Consider the following 22,973-nt stretch of genomic DNA (forward strand, 5'->3'; position numbering starts at 1 on the left):
ATGTTCTAAACTTTCATTTAATACCCAAAAGTCTCTGTGTATGATTATTTAAGCATATAATTATATAATCAATAACAATTTTCTTAGGCATTCACATTACATTTTGGCTGCAACCATTGCAATCTTTTTGCCTCAACTTACCTTTGCACCCCTTTTGCACAGCAGCACAACTATGTTCATGTGACCTGCAGCTGCTGCATAGCTAAGCGGGGTCATTCCATTTTGTGAAGTTCCATCAATAGCAGCTCCAAATTCCAGTAAAAGAGTGACCACTTCTTCATGTCCAAGGTGTGACTGAACACACAGAACTGGAGCATTATTCAGTACTTCTGTTCTGTAATTCACATTTGCTCCTGCCAAGATCAGAAGACGACTCACCTAAAATTTAATTTTAACAAAACAGTTTTTTTCATGTTTGTCTTAATTTATGAACCAACTCTGGTATCTTGATTCAGGTCCTTCTGTGTTACTCTCCAATTTTGATACACATTATTGATAGACACTGGCTTTACCACATATACAGTAACACGAAAGTTTAGCAGTACGATGATTTTCTCACAGATAATATGTAAACTGTGTATTATTAAATAAGGTCTACCTCTCCCCCAAAACTCACTACTCCTCTCTTATCAACTTCAAAATCTTTTACAATAGTATGATTTTTGCAGCTACATTATTTATTACTACTTTGCAGATTTACCTAACAGACTGCATTAATAGAGAACAAGGCTGCACATAAATACGTGCACACACAAAAAACATGCAAAAAATATTGCTCTGCAAAAAATATTGCTCTGCCTATGCGCATGTGTCTAAGCAAATTTCCAGCTGAAAGGCTTAGTAGTTGGCTAAAACTGCAACTTCCAACTCCTATTTCCCTACCCGAATCCAGGGATGCTGGCATTTTTATTTTTAAAATCTTTTTAATCACACAGTTTTTCTCCTTTTACCATTCCCTTGGTATTTCTGCACACAAGAAAACATGGTTGAACTCTGCTCAGCAAATCAAGTGGTACCTTTGACCTCCTAAAGTTTGAAGTTTGTTAACACGCCCATCTATGCAACAGACTGTGGGTACACCAAAATTAGAGTGAAATCCTTCTTTTCATCACAACTGTTAAGGAAAATGCAACTGGACAATCACAGTCCAAAACAGCAGAGTTTTAAAAAAAATTACATTAAGATTTTTTTTTCCTATAGAGGGTTTTAGTTACAGATAACTTGTTTTTTTTCTTTTTTAATACTGGGTTTTATGTCCTTACCTACTTAAAACCTCCTGTAAAGAGGTTATCATTAAAGGAAAAATATTTATCAGCAAAGGAATTAATGTTTTTAACACATCAATTTTGCCCAGTGTTTATTTAAAGGCTTTGTAGTTCGAATGTTCCTTGCTTGTTCCTCAACTAAATCTCATCATCTATGTATCTGCTACATCACTTGCTTCTTGATGAAATTAGCATCGGCTGATGAATAAATTAACTTTTGTACTCAGGCCTCAGAAACTATACTAACCCTCAGAATAACAATCTATTTCCAATTATAAACCAGAAGAAGCCACTTAATTACATGCATAATCTAAATTACTATGATACATGCTAGTCGCACTCTAAGAGGCTCTAGATATATAAAAGCCAATTAATAACGTTAGGACACCAAGATTCCACAAACAATTTGTATCGTTTCTTAGGAAAGCAGATATTTTGCAACATTTACTGACACAGCATTTAAAGTGATCATGCAGTGAATGTTTCAGAATGAAAATAAATGCAAGTTATCACAAGGATCAAACAAAAATAAAATTACCTACACCATAAAAACTTAATTTATCAGAAGGATTATTTTTCTATAGATAAATTTTTCTACTTCTATAATGTAGTATTATTACACTCTGAACGTCAAGCATATATACTTTCAGTAGGCTCCCCACATGTATTAAAGAGGTTATTTTTAATGTGTTCTTACTCTGATTCTGCTTTATTTAATACTTTGAACCAATTTAACAGCTCTCAACTGATCTTACATGAAGAAAAGCACTTTCAACATCATGCTCATTTTACAGATCTTGTGCCTCAAACTACCCTTGAGAAGTCTAAAGTCAAAAACAGAAAGGAGAACCTGGGAATGCTCAGACTTAACTATTTCATCCTGCAAACTCTTTATATTTAAACCTTCCAAGGTACAACTTCTAAAAAACATGCTTATCTACCTAAGTTTTCAAAACTCAGACAAATACAGCTGACAGGGCATTTGCTATGTAAAGTGAATCAAAACGTCTTTCCCTGACCTGTCTTTGGGTTAGGTATTACTAGCTTGAAGTGTGCTTACTTAAGTTCATCTGAGTATCTAATAATCTTCGGCATAACATTTTGAAAATAGCCCAAAAAAGAGATCAAATAGCAATGAAGAAAAAAATTGCCCATCTCTGATTATCAAAAAAGTGAAGTGATCCAATACAATGTAGAAAGCCCACAGAGGCAGCAGTATCAACAGAATTAATTCAGCTGCAGAACAATTGATTTAAAATGTAGTGTTAAAAAAAGCGTGATTTGAAATGTAATCTACAAAAATATTTGACATCTGTTGAGTAGTATCATCCACATTCCAACTGTCTATTCAGAAATGTGGAGGCAGGAAACCTGTGCCAGGTGCTGCAGCAAACCCATACAGAGGTTACAGAGAACTGTATGGAGTTATGGAGTACTATATATCTGTAGACAACAATCCATTCTTCCTCCTATTCCTTCCTAAATAGTATTTGCAGAACATCTCTGGATGACTTACTGTAATGTTACTTTAAATTATATTTACATTGAATGTAATAGATGGAAAATGGACTTTTTTTTTTAAAGTAATTTCAAGGTTCAGTAAACAGATTTGTAGGAACAATGGGAGATAGAGCACTGATTGCACCTGAATGCTTATTTTCTTACCTTCACATTGGGTGTATAGACGTTTCTCAGAGAAGCAAGGGCTGCAGACAGTCCATCAGCACTATATCCAATCCACAAGGCTTGAAGATGACTGGAAGAAATTCCAGTCCTTTTACTGAAACCCTAACAGAAATGATATAACAGGAAATCTCTGTAAGATTACAAATAATATTTACGTCTACATCTCATCAGTATATAGAGAAGTTATAATTTGTTATTTTTAGCAATGGTAACAATTTCAGGTGTTCTGCATAAGCTTCTGATAAATTATTAAAGCAACTCTGATGAGGATCTCTAGCACATTTTCATATACAGAGATCATAAAACTCCTATTAAGCTGCCAGCTTTACCTTAAAAATGTGAGCTTTAAGTATATGATGACCAAGCTCCATAGTTTGTTGTCGGTTTAACTTCCCCTCCTGTCGAGAAAACATGAAAGCCAGTAGAGCATGTCCATTCCTAGTAAAAAGATCAGGATTGAGAGAGAACTGCATGTATAATTACACTTCCAGTAAATATCCTGACATGCTTGTACGTTTGTCACATTAGCTCAAGTTTCTTTGTTGGACAGCCGCTTCTTTAAAAAGTGTCCAGGTCTCTACTTGAATCAGGAAATTCCACCAAAGCAAACAAGATCTAAAATCTAAACCAGCGAAGTCATGACTGCTGCAAACTTTCCAAATAATATCTGGAAATGTTTGCTGCTGTTGTCATCAGTTTATTAGTGAAAAAGCAAGAGCTGCTTATGTTGCTGCCTTTTCTGTTTTTTTTTTCAAACCATTACATCTAAACAAAATTATTTCCACAATTAAATAATGCAAAGAGAAAAAAGGCACACTATGTTTGAAACATGCTCCTAATATTTCTGCCATTGCCTCACAGAAGGCCCTGGTCAGATCTGATTCAGCTCTAGACACTGACTTGCACAAAACTCCTCCTTCTGTGCTTGTTTCATTTCACAGTCAGAATCTGCAGCTTCCTCAGATAAAACTCAGTCTTTTTGCAAAACTGGAAAAATGGAATCCTTTCAAAATTTGAACTAAATTGTATATTTAGTAATCTACACCTACATTAGTCAGCTGTCAATTTTCCAGGAAATGGAGGAAGTGGAATAACCTTGAGAAAACAAAGTTAACACATACTGTATGCTAATTAGAGTATATACTACTGGACAATTAACCATATGCTAATTAGACTGTTCTATTTGCGGATGAGGGGAGACTTCTCATCCCACCCCTAGAAATATCTGAACAGAACTTTCATAAAGAACAGCTTTAAATTCTTATTCTCTGTCTTCTGTTAGAGCTTGCACTGCATCATGCATGCAAGGGGCTCAGGTAAACCTAGAAACACTGAGAGAAGGTAGGAGCCAAAAAATCTGCAAGTCCGATATTCTCCCCACAGATAAGTGACCGCATTACCTGAACTCTTTGTTAAAATCACTCTACAGCACAGAGACGTTTTGGGTCTATGATAATTTTAAAAATTCACATTATTTATTATTTAGTAAAAACAAACCAAAATGCTACATTAAAAAAACGGAAGATGAAGACTGTCAAAATGTGCATGTGCAATGACAGCTTCAATGAAGAAGGGTTTATTGCTTTTGTTTTCTTTACTGTCTCCAGTTTAACTAATTTGCTCCTGCATCCAAAGGAGGTGAGAAGGAACAAACTGAAACAGTGCCACCTGGAGTTATAATAATAGAAAGAAATATTTAAATATTTTTATTTTTAAAAGAGTCAAAATGATCTGTTTTTTTTTTTAATTCCTACACTCTAAATACAAAAGGAGTCACTGCTCAAAATTGTCAAGAATTTTGCCATACTAAAAACAATGTAATACTCATTTCCCTAAGAAGACAGTGAAATCAAATGCAAATCTGCAAATTCTGTATGGTCTATTATTTACTGTAATCTTTGACACTTATCAACTCCACCTCTAAAGATGTACAGGTTTTCATTTGGAAAAAAATATGAGACTTGTATTTTAACATCACTGTCTCCTCTCACCAATTCTTGAGGCCAATTATATAAAACATAATTGCAGTTATTTCAGCATGATTTACTGCAGGTTTTATTTACCTTGGCTCACATAAGAAGTCAGTGCTTTCACCATCTGCTCTCCAAACAAGCCACTCCCTGAAGGAAGGATGGCAGAACATACGTGTTTTGTCACGTCTTTTGATCAGAAAACATGAAAGGGCCTCCATCCTTTGGTTGAAGTCTTCCCATTGTTGCTCACCATTTATTTGGCCTGCATTAATAGCTTGGAAAATCTGGTCATCTGTCAAGGGATGTAGGGATGCTAGTGCCACATTTAATATTGGGAGGGCGCGCTCAAAAGCAGAGTTCGTCATGAATTTCATGTTGCACTGAAGTAAATACAGTTCTGATAGGGACACTGGAACTACCTTGTAGCTTGCACTTTTGATTACGAGGTGACCTTTTTGGAAGAGATCCAGTGTCAACTTCAAATAGAGATAAGATCCCAGGCTTCTCATGATCAGGTGGTTACTCACTTTCCCAATAATGGCTGCATCAGCTTTTCCATTTAAAGAGATATTGTTTATAATTTCTTGACTGTTATTAATCCTGTATTGAATATAAGCATTCAAGTCACCATGAATTTCTTTGTTGTCTGAAAAATTGTCCAGGGATACTCTGATAAAGGGCAGTGAATTAGCTACCTCCTGTGGCGGGGAGAGAAAAAAAGAAAAAGCACACACATTTGTTACAGTATTCCAGCATCAAAAGCGCCACAATATCTTTACTTTTTTTTTCCTGTAATGAGTGCTAGACAGCTGAAAAACAAATTTTGCTAGCTCTACTGTGGCTTTGTAGATATTGTGCCCTGCTAAACAGATGAAATAATATTTCTGTATTTTTCATAGGAAGGTCTTATATATTCTACCAACCAAGCTCTGTAAGGGAATTAAAGGGGATGAACTATATAAATGATTGCTTCAATTTAAAAAAGCAACTTAAGTAAGTTCTGGAAGACAGTATCCAGAATTGGACTTTTTTTTAAGAGAGGGTCAGGGTTATAAGGAGAGGCAAGGAAGAAAGTAACTTCATTAAGAAACAGATTCTCATCCTTACATCTTCCACTAGCAATGTACCAAAAATGTACCAACAACACATAAACAAGTCTGTTCAGTTTAAGGCAAGTACCAACTATGGCAGTCATATACTTCAGTGAGTTTATCTGAACACATTTTTATGGTAAACAAAGATGTAAGAGATCTGAAACCTCTTACAAAGAGGTGTCTACCAGGACAGTTTAACAAGCTTGTCAACACCTTAAAATGTAAAAAGAAACTATTTATTTCACTTGCAGGTAATTACATGTATTTAAAAAGCTGAATTTTCAGGCTAACGGGATACTTTGCACAAACGTCTCTAGAAAGGAAACACAATCCCTATTACAGAAATCACTTGTTAAAATCCAACATTTAGTTGAGAGCTAAACTTTTTATCCAGTAATGTGCTTAGAGAACTGGTGGCTAGAGGGCAGATACGGAATAAACTCTCAGAAGGCCTTGCTGAAGCACAGCTACACCCTAACATTGCTAAACAGATGTCACATTAGTACCATCTTGCAACTTGTCAGCCCGATGCACAGACAGAGCAAGTTTGGAGCCATCTGCCTACTTCTATCTAAATATACCCTCAACTGCATTAGGAAACAGTTATTATAGACTAGGACAGAAATCCTTCAACATTTCTTCTCTGAGAGTGAGGGGTGCCTAGTTGAGAGGTACTATAGGGCTGGTAGGGCTGAATCTCATGTACTGTCAAAATATAAATGGTGTTATTTCAGCGGTGCAGTGAAAGACTAATGATCAGCCACACTTCCTTTTTCTTTAACTGAAGTGTGCATATCTTAAAATAGCCTGACTAGTGCTGGAAAGAAGAACTCTGTTCAGAACTTTGCTAGCCAGTGCAAAAAACAAACTGGAATTCTGTATGGCCACACTCCCCTGCCAATTTAAAGATCCCAGAATACTACATTCCAGCATCCCTTTGCACTCATTCCCCAACAAAAAGGTGTCTCGAGATTATTTTACGTATCTGCTAGCTGTGTAATTCTGACATAATACTCGAACTAGAAGTTTTGGGGTTGGATTTTTTCAGAAGGGGGAACTGGATGACGAGAGATAGAGATCAATGGTACTGAGGCCAGGAATCAATTTCAATGATCTCCAAAATTATCCCTTCCTAAAATGTGAAAACCCAAAGCCTATCACTAGCAGATATATAGTCCAACAAGTAAAGGTTGAAAGCAAGACCACTACAGATCTCTCGACTCATTCATTTGCTCATTTCTCTCTTGAAAACCAATGAAACATACTATAGTTTCAGCACTTTTTCTATTATTAATTCCACCAACACATTCCAGAAAATGATTTAAAAAAAGTCTCCAATATCACACTTAATCTCTGCGTAAAGAAAATACAAAAAAGATGAAGGGAAAAAGAAAATTATGACATAATTCCTCTCAAGTGTATTTTTCACAATAACCTAACTGCAGCAATATGAAAGATCACTTTGTGTTTGAGAGGAAGAAAAAAATTAAAGGGTGTTTTTACCTGAAAGTTAGTTCTTACAGTCACAATGAGCTTCAGCCAGGGAGGAAATTTAAAAATTATGTTTGTGATAAATGAAGAAAGTGTATCACCATAATCAGGTTTATGAAATTCAGCATCATTTAAACCATCTATTAGAATTATGTATTCTTCCTCAGGAATTTTCTGCTCTGAAAAAAGGAAACAAAGAAAAAAGACGATTACAATTTTTCTTACAAAATGACACATTCTTATCCCAAAATTTTGAAAATCAAGGAAGAAAAACAGGTAATTATATGCACAGTATATAAATTTTATCCTATTTTGGTAGTATTCAAAAGATTACTTTTAAACAACTGAAAAACAGTACTACTATTACTTAAACCAGTCTACTGTTTATAATAATTCTATCCAACAATGAAAAGAGTTAATAGCTTTGTTTTCTAGGTCTCACAATTATAAAACACTGCTATAGAGTGCTAAAAAGTGCAAGCAATCACAATGTTTTTGATTACTATTTTTATGTATCCATTTCACAACTGATTTGAAAAGAATGAAAAGATTAAAACATGGCTATTAACATGCAACAGATAAACGATACATAGATATGGGAAGAAGGCATATATATTTAGTTAAGCTATTAACCAAAACCACTTTTAGTTATGAGCCATTTACACGAACATTATCAAACTCACCAAAAAAATAAAGGTATATAGTTTGTAAAAATCAAAGCCATTGGTTTACACTTTCAATTCTGAGGAGAAAAATTTCAGGAGCAAGCATAAGATCTGCCAAAGGGTTTCACACATATTTGCTGACAGCACATAAAATTCAAGAACTGAAGACAGATTATCGTAGGAATGCCACAGACTGTGTTCACACACAGGCCAGGCTACTCCTTCCGCCTTGCCAAATATCAAGTACCTGCTCAAGCTGACATATATACTGCTAGGCTTGTGGTTTTCAAGGAAGAGTTTGCTAGTTTTTTAAAAATACAGAAGTATGTACTTTCTTACATGCCTTCTTGGCAAACTGCTTTACCATTTCAATTTTTAAAACTAATGCTCACTTGGCAGATGCTTACGCACAGAAAATTTCAAATAAAAAAGTGTGAAAAAAGTCACAAGCATGTGAAAACAAAATCCTTCAATGCAAAATGTGTCAGCCTTAGCTTCAAGCCACAGTTATCCTTGAGCTTTCTGGTAAAAAGGTAATAGTGAAGTTTCCATCATCTTTAATACATTTTATAGAATTTTATTTAAAATCATGAAACATTTGTTTGAAAACTATTCATTGTAATAATGAACAATCAAAATAAAAGAATTTCTTCTCTAAAGACATACTGCTTCACTTGCTTCTCTTAGAACATGTACCCAGACTTTTTGAATTTTATATTTATTTTCTGCTTGACCTACCTTTCCTGAGGTTTGAAAGTGGTTCCAGCACTCCCCTTCTAAAAGCTGCTGCTGGATCCTGGACACAGGACCTCAGGCTAAGCATGTTTTGTAGGTGAGGCTCTTTTATTAGAAGATCTCTGTATGCTGTTAATTGATTTGAACGACAAAGTAGAGCTGCGATACTGTGCACGAATTCTGGGACAAGACATGTATACGTGTTGTCAGCTTGACAGTAGTGATATGCAACAACCTGGTAAATAAAAAGAAAGAGGGGAGAGCGAAGGAGGAAGCGGGAGAGACCCAATAAATATTGATGATTGCTAGTTAGTCCAATTATAATAAAGTGTTACTAAATTTCTTTCAACTCCAAAATATTTTTCTGTGTTAGAATGATTAGTCAACTACATAACTTGTGGCAGATGGCCCATATCAGAGGTATAAACAGAGGACAGTGAAATAGACTTTGACCTTGTAGGGCACGGAAAGAGGAAAAGAAATCAAGCTATCAGATGCAGGAAGGAAAACGCAGTCATTTGAGTCCCTGCCACTTGGATACAGAGGGTATAGGAAAAATAATTTAGGTTCTACTAAGCAATCAATATTTAACAATGGTGTTACACTCTGTAAAGACCCAAGGACTAATCTGAGCATCTTTAGGCAAGGGCAAATGACAGACAGCCATTAAGTACATTCTGATAAAGCAAATGGGCAGAAAAAAAGACAACAGGCTTTATTCTGATTATTGCAAAGGTATGTATTATTTGAAAGTAGAATATCACTTATTTCTGCACAAATCAAACCACAAGGAAAAAGCAGTATTCACAGTATATATAAAGTTGGCATGTCAGTGGCTTTCATGGTATTCTTTCCAAGTAATACACACTACATTAAAGACAGCAACAATAACCCCATGTTTTCCTCGACTCGTTGCATAAAGTATGGAATTCAGACATTAATTGTTTTTTCCACTTAGGCAGAAAAAAAACCCTCCTAGTACAATAATACAATGCAGAAATAGTTTTTAATGACTTATCTTTAGACTAACAAAGTATGGAAAATAAAAAGATTACACTCATACACAACTTGTGCAGTAAGTATTAACACACAGTTTCACCTACTCAGACTCTTTGCTCAGTAAATACAGATGCATTATACACCGACATTTCATTTTATTATTCTTTCAATATTCTGCTTTTGGAAAGCATGCCGACCATCTACTTCATGAGAACACAAGGCCTTTTTGCAAGTAAAGAATCCCAACCTTCTCATAGTCATATAGAACAGAAAGAATATTTTTAACCTATAGAAACAGAGCCACCGCAATCAGTTTCTCAAAGAGGAAAAAACCATCAGTCACCAAAGCAAAAACCCCCTCTCCTGCCAAACATATACTTTTCTAAGGCTAAGCAGAATTCAAGACACAACTTGAAAGATAAGGAAAAGCCCTGACCATCTGTGAAACTTGTTCATCTTTTTAGAAGTGCCCAAAGTTACTGCCTATTCTCCCACCACTGACTACTAGTATATTCAGGAGCCTTTGCAAAATCGTCTCCCATCAAGTTCGCAGTTTTCTAACATACTTAAAGAGAAAAGGCAATCAATGAGTGGAAAATTCACCTTTGAAGCAAGACGTCTCACAGAGTCACCTGTTTGATTTTGGTGTTCAGGACTACCAGGACAATACAGGGCCTTCATTGTGTTGGTTCCACTTGGGGGAACAGATGCGGGTAACTGACTTAAGGGGATCTCCTGACAGGAATCACCACCTATGTTTAAAAGGGAATAAATACAAGAGAGACTAGATTTGCAACTTTACAGTTTTAGAGTAGTTCATCTGACTTTTAGAACAAACCTATAAAATTACTGAAAGCTAAACTGTGGTGATGTGAAGAGTTTTCTTAGGAATATTACATATTCTATGACTCATATGAACCAACAGATATTACATGACTAAACTGTTGGAAAATATCAATAGGTTATTATTACCGACAGGTTTTTTTTCAGTCACAAACAGCATATTTGAAGCATCAATAGTGGAAGTAGTAGTAATGACAGTCACACCTTTCTTCCAATTAATGGAGGCATTGGATTGGCCAAGTGACAAGTGAATCCTATGCATCTCAGTGGAGGGCTTAAGAAGAATTGATTTCTCCATAGTTTGATTCTTGCCTCTACGCATATTCTACACAAAATATGTGGTATGCAGTGGGGAACAAACTTGTCATTTCTCTCCTTCCAAATAAAATTATGGGAGAACAAGCTGCTAAAGTTACATTGCCCACAGAGTTTAAGGTAAGCACTGCAAGAAGAGATTTTACAGTACCCCCACTTTACTTTCTTTTCTGAGTGGCTGAGACCATGGCATATTTTGTGGAAGGTATTGGACAAAGCATACAATTTCAACGTTTTCCTTTCCTTGTGAAAAAAAAAATGTTTCTTGAGGAGTTCATAAGCCCCTGAGTTATGTCTGAAAAGAAAAGCAAACAACATTCTGACTCGTTATCAGTACAGTAACACAAACAATAATTCAGAAGAGGAACATACTTTTGGGCGATGAATTAGGACTATTTGAAGCTATTTGCCTCATGCGACTTCCATGGCAGCTAAGTGCCACCAGCCGTGAAATAATAGCGGTCTTCCCAAATCCCACGTTTCCAGTAATAACTGCTCCCCTGTTCTCTGCCAGATCTGTACTCTTCAACTTTTCTTCAATCACTTGAAACAGCCACTCTCTTCCGACAAACACAGTGTCTGTTGTTATGCTTGGCACTTCAAACAACAGTGGCTTTAGCAAAATGTCTTGAGGCTTATATGGGATGAAATGTCCTGAGAAGTGGCATTGGGGAAAAGTTCATCAGAAGAAATTAGACATGAAATAAAATAGCACTGTTCCAGAAAATCAATCACTCAGTAGCCTTATTAATCATGTTAACAGTCAGACCTCTTCTCAGGGCTTTTACCCTAAAAACAATAAAATCTGTTTTGTTCGATACAGATCATCTCCATCATTCCTGTGTCAATTAGAGTCTACCTATAAATTTGGGGTAAAACATTTTCAGTAGGATTCATTAATAAAAGCCAATGTTAGAGAAATGCTGTTTCAGTAATAATTAACAAGTATGGAAACAAGTAAATGAAAGAGGACAGCCTATACATGATCTCAAGATTTGTTTTACCACAAGGTTGCTTACTTTCTTCTGTTTTTTTATTGCTCGACTAACAAAACCTGTAGTTGACTAAGTTAGTTAAGAGAAGAAAATAAAAATTTGCATACCTCACTTCCATTTAATTTAAACCTGATATTTGGTGGTTCAAAGATCAGAAATACTGAAGCATATGTTACTCAAACAAGTCAAATGGTATTAAATCATTTTTCTTCCTAAACCAAAATTTGAGTAACGGTCTCAGAAGATACAGTGTAGTATTTCTTACATTGCAGAACACTTATCTAACTGTCATAGATGATAAAACCTGGCAATCAAGGAAATCTCCAGGACAGTTTCTGAACACTGAAAGTACAGAACTTCACTTTGGATATTCACATGAAGTACAATGCACTGTTCATACATACATTAGTTAGATAAACAATATACCTGTTTGTTACAAAAAGCCATTCACACAATTTCTAAGCCACAGCATTACGCAGAGAAAAAGTGTGAGCAAGCATCTCATTTTCAGACATGCTGACTAATCTGCCTGGAGCATATCTTCTTTGCTATTAACAGACTATACTTAAATATATTGTGGGATGCGGATGTTTATAAAGATCTCAGAATACCCTTGTTACAAAACTACTGCAGAATTGCGCGACTTTACCAAGGTAGATGCAGATGTGAATATGTATACCTTTAATTTCCTGTTGCACTCTTCCCCCAGCAGTGTTGTGCCAAGGTAAGCGAATTGAAGTGCGTAAAGGAGTATTTCTTTGTCCATCCAAATAACTCAGATCTTCTAGTTTGGTTGAACTTGTTGCTAGAGTATTAAAGAATTGAAGCTTATTCTTTTCTCAGCATAAGCAACAAAGAACATTATTAGTTACTACATTTTTGATTTCAGCATAGATTTTATAGATCAGTTTTTCTAGTGGATTGTATCTCCTGATTTTTTTTTAATCACGCTAGCAGCTTCCTTCTATGGAGGCAGACTATTTTGAATAGACATCTTTTAATAAAATACTATCATCTCCTTGAAATATGCAGTGGAAAAACATTCCTCTTTTGTCAGATGTGCTTCTTTTCTGCTTTTATTATTATGTTTTATATATTTAATATAGTATAAATGATGGTAAAATATTGCCATCAGAATTTAGAATGACACTAAAATTTGTAGACAGAAGCCAAAAAGAGTTAAGACTTCAGAAATTATTTAGTAAAACTTCGGTACTACCATGCAGAAACACAGCAAAAAGAGCTATGTGAATCTTCTACCTTGACTTCATTTGGAGTTGCTGGAAATTAAATTTTGCAATTAGACTAGTGTTGTATGTATTGTACTAAACAGTGTATGTACTACTACACCACATCCAGGACATTAACAATCATTGCATTAACTAAGTCTTCACATGTTTCTTTGCATAGACAAACACAGTTCTAAACCACATAAAAGTTCTTGATGAGAAACTACCTGCAACAGTAGTTGTTCTCAATGTCCTCATGCAACTGAAATACAGCAATGCTTCTACAGCATAACGTTACTCTAAAAACAGGTCTGGTAGCAAGTTTGTGTGCATCACTTTCAAAACCACCTACAGCAGCAGAGTCATCCATGTTATAACCTTTACAAAATGCTTTCTAATCAAGCTCATTAAAAATTTGATTAGATTTTTCTTCACTCAGAAGGCATTCATCTCTGCCTTAATTTCCTCACATGGTATACAGTACTCATGTTAATAGTTTCTTTTTTTACTATGAGACCAACCCTATCTTTAAGGTCAGAAATGTTAGGAACAGGTTCAGATATTAGTTCCTGGTAGACTAATTATGAGAAAATATTTACTTTTCTTTTCTTGAATGCTGCAAAATAACAGATAACATTTTTTCTTCCTTTTCTTCAATTTCTAAGCCAAAATAATAGCTACAAAGTAAAGCTAAAAATCTGAAGAGCAGACTTGTCAAATTATCAGATATGGATACTCTTTCACCAAAAATAAACAAAATGAATATTTACATTAATCAAAGCAGTTATAAAATTAGTATCAAATCCAAAATCTTTCATCTGAAAAAGAAAATCATTTTACTTTGGGTAAAATTCAAAATAATACACTTTAAAAGGAAAATCTCTAAATATTACCATCTTTTAGAAGAAAAGTCTAACTTCACGAAACAACATGTTTAAGTAAGTTCTTGGATTTGAATTATTTTGGGTACTTATTTCAACAAGTTTCATGTATGGGGGGCATGAAAAGAGGTAACGAAGCGGGAAGAAAATCCCTCCCTCGCCTTTCCCCTCTGCAGCCATGGAGGTAGTAGTGGGGGGACAACTCAAAACCTCCAGCCTTCTCTACTCTTCTTCCTAAGGGACTTATCTAGGGCTGCCCCATAGGCAGGATTATTCAGGCATTTGGTGACTACTAGGGGAAGCAGATACAAAGAAGTCGAAGTTGAGCTTTGACCTCCACAACAAATATTAATACTTCTGTAGCCTCACAGATAGAGGCTACACAAAGTTACTGCTAACTGACTTCTTCTGAAGTTGAAGCAAGATAAGCAATCCTGAGCCTCCTGTACTATGTTTTAACATAAACTGCAGCTCTTCATATTGTTGGCAAGAGTTAGGCCATTAACAACTGCATTCAGATACCTATCCCCAGCACGCGCAAGTCTTGCCCCATATTTTGGGCATCGAAGGTTACATCATCTTCTGACCACGTAAATACTACCTGCTAAGAAGATTCCTACAGGGATTAAAAGGATTGCAATAAATCTTTTCTTCCACCTTTACATGATACGGGAAGGTGAGCGGTTATGCCATTTCCACTGACTTCTCTCAGCATTCACTGTCATATTGTAATGTTTGTGCCATGAAGTTGAACACACAAAACAGTCCTCACATTAAAATCCGTAACTCTGCAGGTTCATAATGACCTGATCCCAGAGTCCTAACCTCAGAAAACTAAGGTATTCTTCACTTTGTCTTCATCAGGCACATATATTGCACCCATATTTATAAACACTTTGTATCAGATCATTTGTTCTCAGGATTATAGTTATGCAAATGGATCTCATGTTATAGTTAGAATTTAATGGGTTATTCTACACAAATCAAAAGTGTTTTTTCAGAGATTCATCTGTTGCAACACTAACAAAAAATAATGGAAACGTTTCCTGAATGGAATGGTTGAAGTAAAAAGCAGAATTTCAGGTAATTCTTTTTATTTTTAATATATATATATATACATACATATATATATATATATCTTAGAAGTCCTGACCTAACCAATACTTACTAAAACTCATGATAAAAGCCCTCTACATAACAATTTTAAACAATTTACATAACATATCTATTCAATTTAGAATCTATGCTGCTTTTTTGTATTATAAAAATATTTTCATATCAGCAACACAAGTTTAAAAGAAAGCTTCAGCAGAAATGTTATATTATTAAGAACACCCTTTTTTTCCTATCTCAGGACCTTACCTGCAACAGAGTTTGGACGAGGCATTATTAAAGAGCTACAACTTTGAGTATAGGGAATTGGACCCTCTCCTGTAGGTATATCTCTTGGCAAATTCTCAGCAGATCCAACTGTTTCCTCCTCTGCTACTGGTGAACAATTATCTGGTCTTCGATCAGCCCCCTGCTGTGTTCCAGCTCTGAGACTCCCATCCTTACTCCACTCCAAACTGGATCCACTGCGATCATCATTTTCTGATGAACTTGTTATGGTCGCTGAGAAAGGAGAGTAATTCTAAAGTAGACTTCAGAGGACAAGGGCCTACACATGTTAACATGCATTATATTTTTCATATTCACACACTGTATTTTTCATATTCACCTATTCACATTTTCAGCGCCACAGATGATATTCAAGTAGTTATTCACAGGACACTTCGTAAAATGTGAAAAATATTATTTATCTAAAAATGCCAAACATCACTATTCCTCAATTCAGGAAAAAAATACCTAAGAAAGTAGTCAAGAAAAAACATGTTTTGAAGAATCCTGTTATATCTTTAGACCTATGTTATTTGTGCTGAGGAAAAAAAAATTGGGTTTACATGAAGGAGCTACTACTTCACAAAATTTGCCCCAATTTCTTTTAAAAATTAAAGCTCTGTAACACATCTTGCAAATTTTCAAATCAGCTGACAAACATGGAACCATTAACAGAAGTTCATTAAATAAGATATAGCCCCTAAAGAATGCAGAAAACATTAAAAATATGAATGATCCAAAATTATTTAAGACACATATTTTGCAAAAAAATTTCAAATTACATCCTTTGAAAAAATTTCCCACAGTGCTTCCAAGGTGGGCAGGCTTGCATCAACCCTATTTGTGAGCAAATATCCTGTATAATGTGCAGCAGAAGTGGTAAAATTCAATGCTGTTAAGAGATTTAGCTCACGTAACAAAGGCAGCTTAGCGACATTAGGATGGGAAGTAACCTGCACTCTCACACATCTGATAAGCTGATCTTGATATACTGCTTCCAGCATCTGGGATAGCTGTTCTACAGCTCGATCTACGCCTAACAAGAATTACGTTGTGCTAGACCTTGAAACTGTTTGCTAAAAGATCAACAGCTCACACAAAGGGTACTTCAGCTACAGGACTACTAACCTGACATAAAAGACAGATCTTTATAATACTAATCTTACCTGCAGCCTCAGCCTTGATCAAGTATAAGCTAAGAACATTTGGGGGGACTTAAGGCAGAAAAATAGTTGCTGAAAAAGAAGAAATGGGAGGTGGAAGCGGAAAAAAACCACAAAAACAGTAGGTGTAACTTATATACCTGAAGTGCTTTATTTGGGAATACAAAGCAGAAATGAAAAATTCACATACCAAATTAATTCACCAACTTCCCTAGTATCTTCTGAAAATAAAGCTATCCATCATAGCAATGTAAATTTGATTTAAAGAAATAGGTTTTACCTCTACCTCTCATCTTTTAGTAACAAGAAATTTCAGATTAGTAAACATTTTATTTTGACACACACTGAACTCAAGACTCAGGAAGATCCGTAAGGCCAGTTAAGAACACAGCAAGCTGATAACTAGATACACTAAAGCCACTAAGACAGTCAGTTACGTCTCCCCCTCTGATACGAAGCAAGTATATCATTACGTTCTATCTCACCAACTTTTATCCTTTTTTCATAGTTATTTTAAGACATCCGTAAATGTTTCCCTGCATGTTAGATTAGGTTAGATCACTAAAATACTGTACAAAACTCCTAGTTATTATGTTGTTTGTTTTTCTAAAGGTTGTTACACGCTTGACAAAACTGCACAAAGCATTAGTAGAAATGAGTGTGGAAACAATCGCAGTAGGAAGGGGAAAGTTTTCTGAATAACCTGGCAGGTGGGTATCACTGTTTCAAAGTCTTCAATAACAGAAAGCTGGTCAACTTATCCTACTGCATTGTTCCTTTGATATTAGAAAGCTGCAGAGTGAGCAGCAACAACCAACCTCCCAAACTATGAATAACTGTCCTCTCAAAGAAAGTTAAACATATAATATCATTTTAGCATAGGTAGAGTTCTAATGCTTTCATATATTCCATTAGGACAAGTACAGTCAGCTTTACAGCATCCTTTATACAAATTATAGCTTTGTTGTCTACAAACATATGATAGCAAAATGCACCACCCAGTTCCTTTGCTAATCAATTTTTCTTTTGCATATAACTAGAGTAATTTTTCCAAGTGAATTATAAGAAAAGCAGTCTCATTATGCTACACTATTATGAAGACTCAGAATTGACTTCCCTAAGATTTAAATAATATTTTCCAGCAATTTTTCAAATTATAGTATAAAGTAAGATTACCAAATCACACAGTTCTGGGGTTTTTAACTTGAACCAACTTTTAAAAAGTATTTCATTTTAAATGCTAGTTTATATATAAACGTAAACAATGAAAAACGCAAAACTGAATGAAAGGGCATTGTAGGGGTGAAATATATAAATACTTGTTCAAATAATACCTATCTGAACTTTGGGTCCTCCTCAGGCTAAAATTTTAAATGTTAAATATTTGTGATAATTCCACGCTGGACTGACCAAACCATAAAAAACTCTCTCCCTCCACACTAGAGCTTTACTGCAACGCAACAGCATCGACTGCCCTGCGGAACGCCGAGGCTGGTCAGGCCCAAGGAAGCACGGATGCTTCCTCCCTCTCAGCTGCACTGCAGCTTCAGTCTGGAAGGCAACGAGGTACTCATACAGCCCAGCTTTTTGCCAGTACCACATTTAAAGATATTTAAGAGCTGATGTGTAAAGTCAAGACCCTGTAATCTGAGACATGCCAATAATAAGACATACATTTTAGAAGCAGTAAAGGAAAAAGCTTTTAAGACATTCCATTAACATTTGCACACAGCTTAGACTGAACTTTTGTAGATAAATTCATTGTGTTTTTATAGTTGCGTCAAAAAAATCTGGCCCTTCCTGCAGTACTTTAAAACTAGCATTCCTCCTGGATTGAAATGTAGCATCGACTAGGTTTGCTGCTCAAGATTTCCTTACAGAAATTGCGGCAGGTCTTCAGAAAAGCTTTCATTTTGGCCAGTAGCCCAGCCTTTTCTCCTATTTAGCTCATTGCTCAGGATGAAAATCTGCCTTCACTTCTATTCTGTCAAACTCAATGGAAACAGAGGGGGGGCAGGGAGAGAGAGAGGAAGGGAAAAGAGATTTCCCAAAGAGTCTACTCGCCCAGAAAACATAGTGGGAACAGAAATACAATGGAAGCCAATGTAAGTAGCAAGAAAGAACAAGCTATTTTCATGGTTGGATGAACCCTGCTAAAGACATTATAAAAGACAGCCTTGCTAACTGTAATTTAAAATGCACATTTACTGCGATTAACAAATTTGAACGCATAATTAGATATAACTGTATATTAAAAAGTAATTTTTCAGAGAGGTGCCCCTTATTTCCTTTCTTAGTAGGATCCCTTTCCAAAGGATGGTACAGCAACTACATTTTTTGGGCACGTTAATGTAGTTTCAGTTCACACTCCTTTTTATCTTCTCTAACATGTTATGCATGGCTCAGGTTTAGACTTGAATCTAATGCTTTCTGAGCAGATTCCCAGAGAATTAATTACATCCTTCCTTGCAGTTAAAGACATGAGCTACAACTCAGCAGAACATTTTCACAGGGGCAGATCATTTTCACAAAGGTCCATGATAAGAACCACGTTACTCAACTGAAGGGGTTACATGTTTCCCCACCACAGCATTGTCTTGCACCACTATTGTCAAAAAAAAATTTTTTTTCCATCCCTGCCCTCAGGTTCATACTCTTCACAACTCCATCATCCCTCATTTCTTCTCCCTAATATAGGCCTTCTTTTCATTCTTCTATTTTTGAATCTCCTCCTTCTTCCTTCATTCAATACGTAACTTTTATCACCAAATTCAAAAATCTTCTCTTTAAATATTACTCCTTGCAAGATTATACAATGAATGAATTAGTTGTCACGACAATTTTACTATTTCAAACAAACATTAAGCTAGTTCTGATCTCATTAGAATGTATATATATTCACGGAACACTTGCAAAGCATAGGTAGTACATAGGTATCACTATCTACATTTGTCCACTTTAGGGGAAGGAAGTTCTCACTCAAGAAGAAATTTTGAAAAAGGTTAAAACAACAGAGCTCCACACTATTGTCCTGTCTCCCTGGAAGGAGAGAAGGAATCTGGAACCCATCCCACTCCAAAACAGCAGCTGCCATTATGGACTCAGATGAACTATATATTGCTGATATTGTATTTGTTCCAAGACTTCAGTATATGCGTAAGAAATGCATCTTCTAAGACGTTAAACTCATACAAAATATGCACGCATCCCTCCCCCTGACCTGCATTACCTCACAGAAGTTCACAATATGCTGCAAGTAAGTAATTAGCAGAGGAGGAGTATCCCTTTCAACCCTTCACCCATCAGAAGGGCAGTTTAGTAATTAGTATTAGTAATGCCAGTTTTTAAACTCAAAGTGATGCTGTGTTCACCAATAAAAACACAAGTTGTGTGCAAAATAGTATACAGTCCCTAAACTTTTTTGCAAAGTCAAGTCATTTTTTTAAAAAGTACCACTTTAAACAAATACATTGGTTTAGAACCAACCCAAACAACTAAGTATTCCAAACCAAAATGACTCATCTTTTCATCAAAAGGAAACACTATTTAGAGAAGCCATAATAAAGGTCCCAAATTTTAAGAAAAATGCCTCAACAGAAAAGCCTACACATCACTTTCTGATCACAGATGCAGTTATGAATGTAAAGTGTCTTTGTAACCACATCTTATCTGATAATTTTAATTAAACAGCTCTCAGATTTCTATGTCATTCAGCGAACAGATTTGACCTACTGTATCTGAAAGACAAAATCATCTCTGTCTTCCAGTGTTTACAGTGATATGTCTTCATGAGTTGCAGTTTTGATGTTATGCTCTATCCGCATATATATAAAAATATTTTAATCATAGAAAGGACTAAGTTACCCTAATAGATAAACATTTTTTGCAGCAGGAGACTGTCTCTTCCAGGGATACATTCCGGTATTTTACATCAGTATACTCACTTGTACAATCGTGAGTTTATTTTGTACTTGTGCCAGTGCAATCAAAGCAGGAAAACCTAAACTCTGACTAAACTTAAAAACTCACAGATTATTTCTCAACACAGGTAACAAAAGAGATCTATGAATCCAAGAGCTGTTAATTCTCATGCACACTTTCACCAAAACATTATCTCAAAACAGTATCTTACACAAAATTGACCATGGACAATGTCATCTATCAATTTACTATGGAACAACGTCATAAGGTAATTTTCTAAAACTGAGATACTTAACTGTTACATTAATTACTTAAATAGACTTATAAGCCATTATGATGATTTCTCTTAGAATACTTGATCAGTGAAGATAATATTATGCCATAGGTTACTAGTTCTAACTCCTTCACTTTCTAAGAAAACACCAAAACATCTGTACATTTAGAGTAAATCATTATCAACACTGTTATGAACAAACATATCACTAATTCTTGGCAGGTCCTACAACAATGGTCACAAAGAAAGTATTCATAATGGCTAACAGAGAGACAGGGGCAACTTTCATTTGAAATTCCTCCTATCAGCAAAAGTTGTAATTACAAAGTACTACATTAACAGTCAAAGCCAATGACATCTTAACTTCATTTTGTTACATCTAATCATTTAAGATTCAGAATTGCTTTCCTTTACAGCTTCCCTGAATTTAGCCCATGAACTAGGCTTAAACAGAACTGAAATATCATTTATCTAGAATGAGAAAGCTTCAGGCTATGGGGCATTTTGTGCCTTTTTTGTGTGTTAAGTTTAGCAGTTTTTACAAAATCAAAATTTAAAGAAATTTTTTCTTAGAATAGTTTATTCTAATGTGAAAAATAAGGTTTTTATATTTCACACTTGACTTTTTTTAGTAAATACCATGCAAGCAGCCAGCTGGATGCTCAAGGATACGGTAAGATAATGATACTGACAAGAACCCATCAAGGCAGGGAGCAGAAACAGAGATGACAGTACAAACAAGGGAGTAAAGAATTTAGAGTTCCTCTTTGATACTGAATAATATTACTGAAATATTTAAGTAGCTGGTAAAAGAAGCCACTTAACAGCTGGTCTGTGATGGTAGCTACTTTTCTAAGTTAAATGATTCCATATTTGGGGACACACATAGAGCCTCAGCTCAGTTTTCCATTCAGTTGAGGTTCACACAATTTCACCTATTCCTTGATGAATCATTTTAGCCTCACTTTGATTCCAATTACTGCAAGTCTGTATTGCTTTTAAACAGCTTGATCTAGGCTATCTTCACATGAAGTAGTATTAGTTATTTTTTTCCTCAGTTGAAAATTAAACTGGTTTCAACTTTTGCCATTATGAAACGTATTGCAAACTGGCACAAGTTGCCCAGAGAGGTTGTGGAGGCTCCTTTATTGGAGATACTCAAAACATAACTGGATATGGTCCTGAGTAATCTGTTCTAGCTGATCCTGCTTGAGCAGAGTGGTTAGACTAGATGATCTCCAGAGTTCTGTTCCAACCCCAGCTGTTCTGTGATCATACAGACATATACAATGCAAGACATAAGAGACAGAAGTGAAGAAAATAAGGAACAGAACGAAACAATAGAGAAATTTACTAATTTTAAAGAAAAACATGGAGACTTTAGAACTACACTGGAAAACAGGAAAATTAAGAAAAACGCACACCTAAAAGTGGCTACGGTTATAGGCAAAGAGCATGATTTCAAACTTTCAACTCTCGAGTACTTGGAACTGCAGCCAGACCACAGCATAAAATCAAACAGGAGAACATGAAGCAGGTATTCAGGCTTGTGATATTAAGAAAAGGTTAATTCTATTAATTGCATAACTAATTAAGATGCTTACCTATAATTCCACTGTCCTTGCTCTCCAGGGTGGAACTAGGGCTGCTAATGGTTCCACAGGGACTACTTTTGTGGACTGCTGTTTTGTCAATACAGCTATTGAGAGTTGAGCAAGGACTATCAGTGCTAGGTGATGTAGTACTGCTTGTGAGGGTAGAGCAGGGACTGACTCCTTGACTGGCTATTGTACACTGCAATGTGAAGCAAAAAGAATAGTTATTGCATGGCAGGCAATAAACATCTTCTGTCTTGAAAATTAGAAACATCAGTAAGTAGATTAAGAACAAAGCAAAGAACCCATTTCCAAGCAAGAACTTAAAGAAATGGAAGCTTTATCTTGAGGTGGGAGCCTTAATGATCTATTTACAAACTACTCTTAAAAGTGACCTCTGAAGAAAAAAGCAAAATCCACAGTTCAGCGCAAGAACTGCAGCGATGTAGATTTCTTCTGTATTAAACAT

At 35.6% G+C, this 22,973-nt stretch overlaps 1 protein-coding gene across 9 annotated transcripts in view; it reads right to left on the minus strand.

Annotated features, from left to right (window-relative positions):
- The window catches only part of TANC1 (tetratricopeptide repeat, ankyrin repeat and coiled-coil containing 1), a 105,751-nt gene that overhangs the window by 19,954 nt on the left and 62,824 nt on the right, over positions 1-22,973 (minus strand). For 8 of the 9 annotated variants that reach the window (XM_062578306.1, XM_062578305.1, XM_062578309.1 and 5 more), the window contains 11 exons: positions 22,514-22,703; positions 15,534-15,785; positions 12,741-12,866; positions 11,439-11,720; positions 10,512-10,660; positions 8,913-9,144; positions 7,522-7,688; positions 5,015-5,622; positions 3,281-3,389; positions 2,931-3,053; positions 142-378 (listed from right to left, as the gene is read on the minus strand). In XM_062578306.1, coding sequence (XP_062434290.1) covers positions 142-378; positions 2,931-3,053; positions 3,281-3,389; positions 5,015-5,622; positions 7,522-7,688; positions 8,913-9,144; positions 10,512-10,660; positions 11,439-11,720; positions 12,741-12,866; positions 15,534-15,785; positions 22,514-22,703 — 2,475 coding nt within the window. The remainder of the gene's footprint in view (positions 1-141; positions 379-2,930; positions 3,054-3,280; positions 3,390-5,014; positions 5,623-7,521; positions 7,689-8,912; positions 9,145-10,511; positions 10,661-11,438; positions 11,721-12,740; positions 12,867-15,533; positions 15,786-22,513; positions 22,704-22,973) is intronic. The other variant, XM_062578314.1, reaches the window with a different exon arrangement.

The sequence above is a fragment of the Rhea pennata genome, chromosome 6, assembly GCF_028389875.1.
Source record: "Rhea pennata isolate bPtePen1 chromosome 6, bPtePen1.pri, whole genome shotgun sequence".
Lineage (NCBI taxonomy): Eukaryota > Metazoa > Chordata > Aves > Rheiformes > Rheidae > Rhea > Rhea pennata.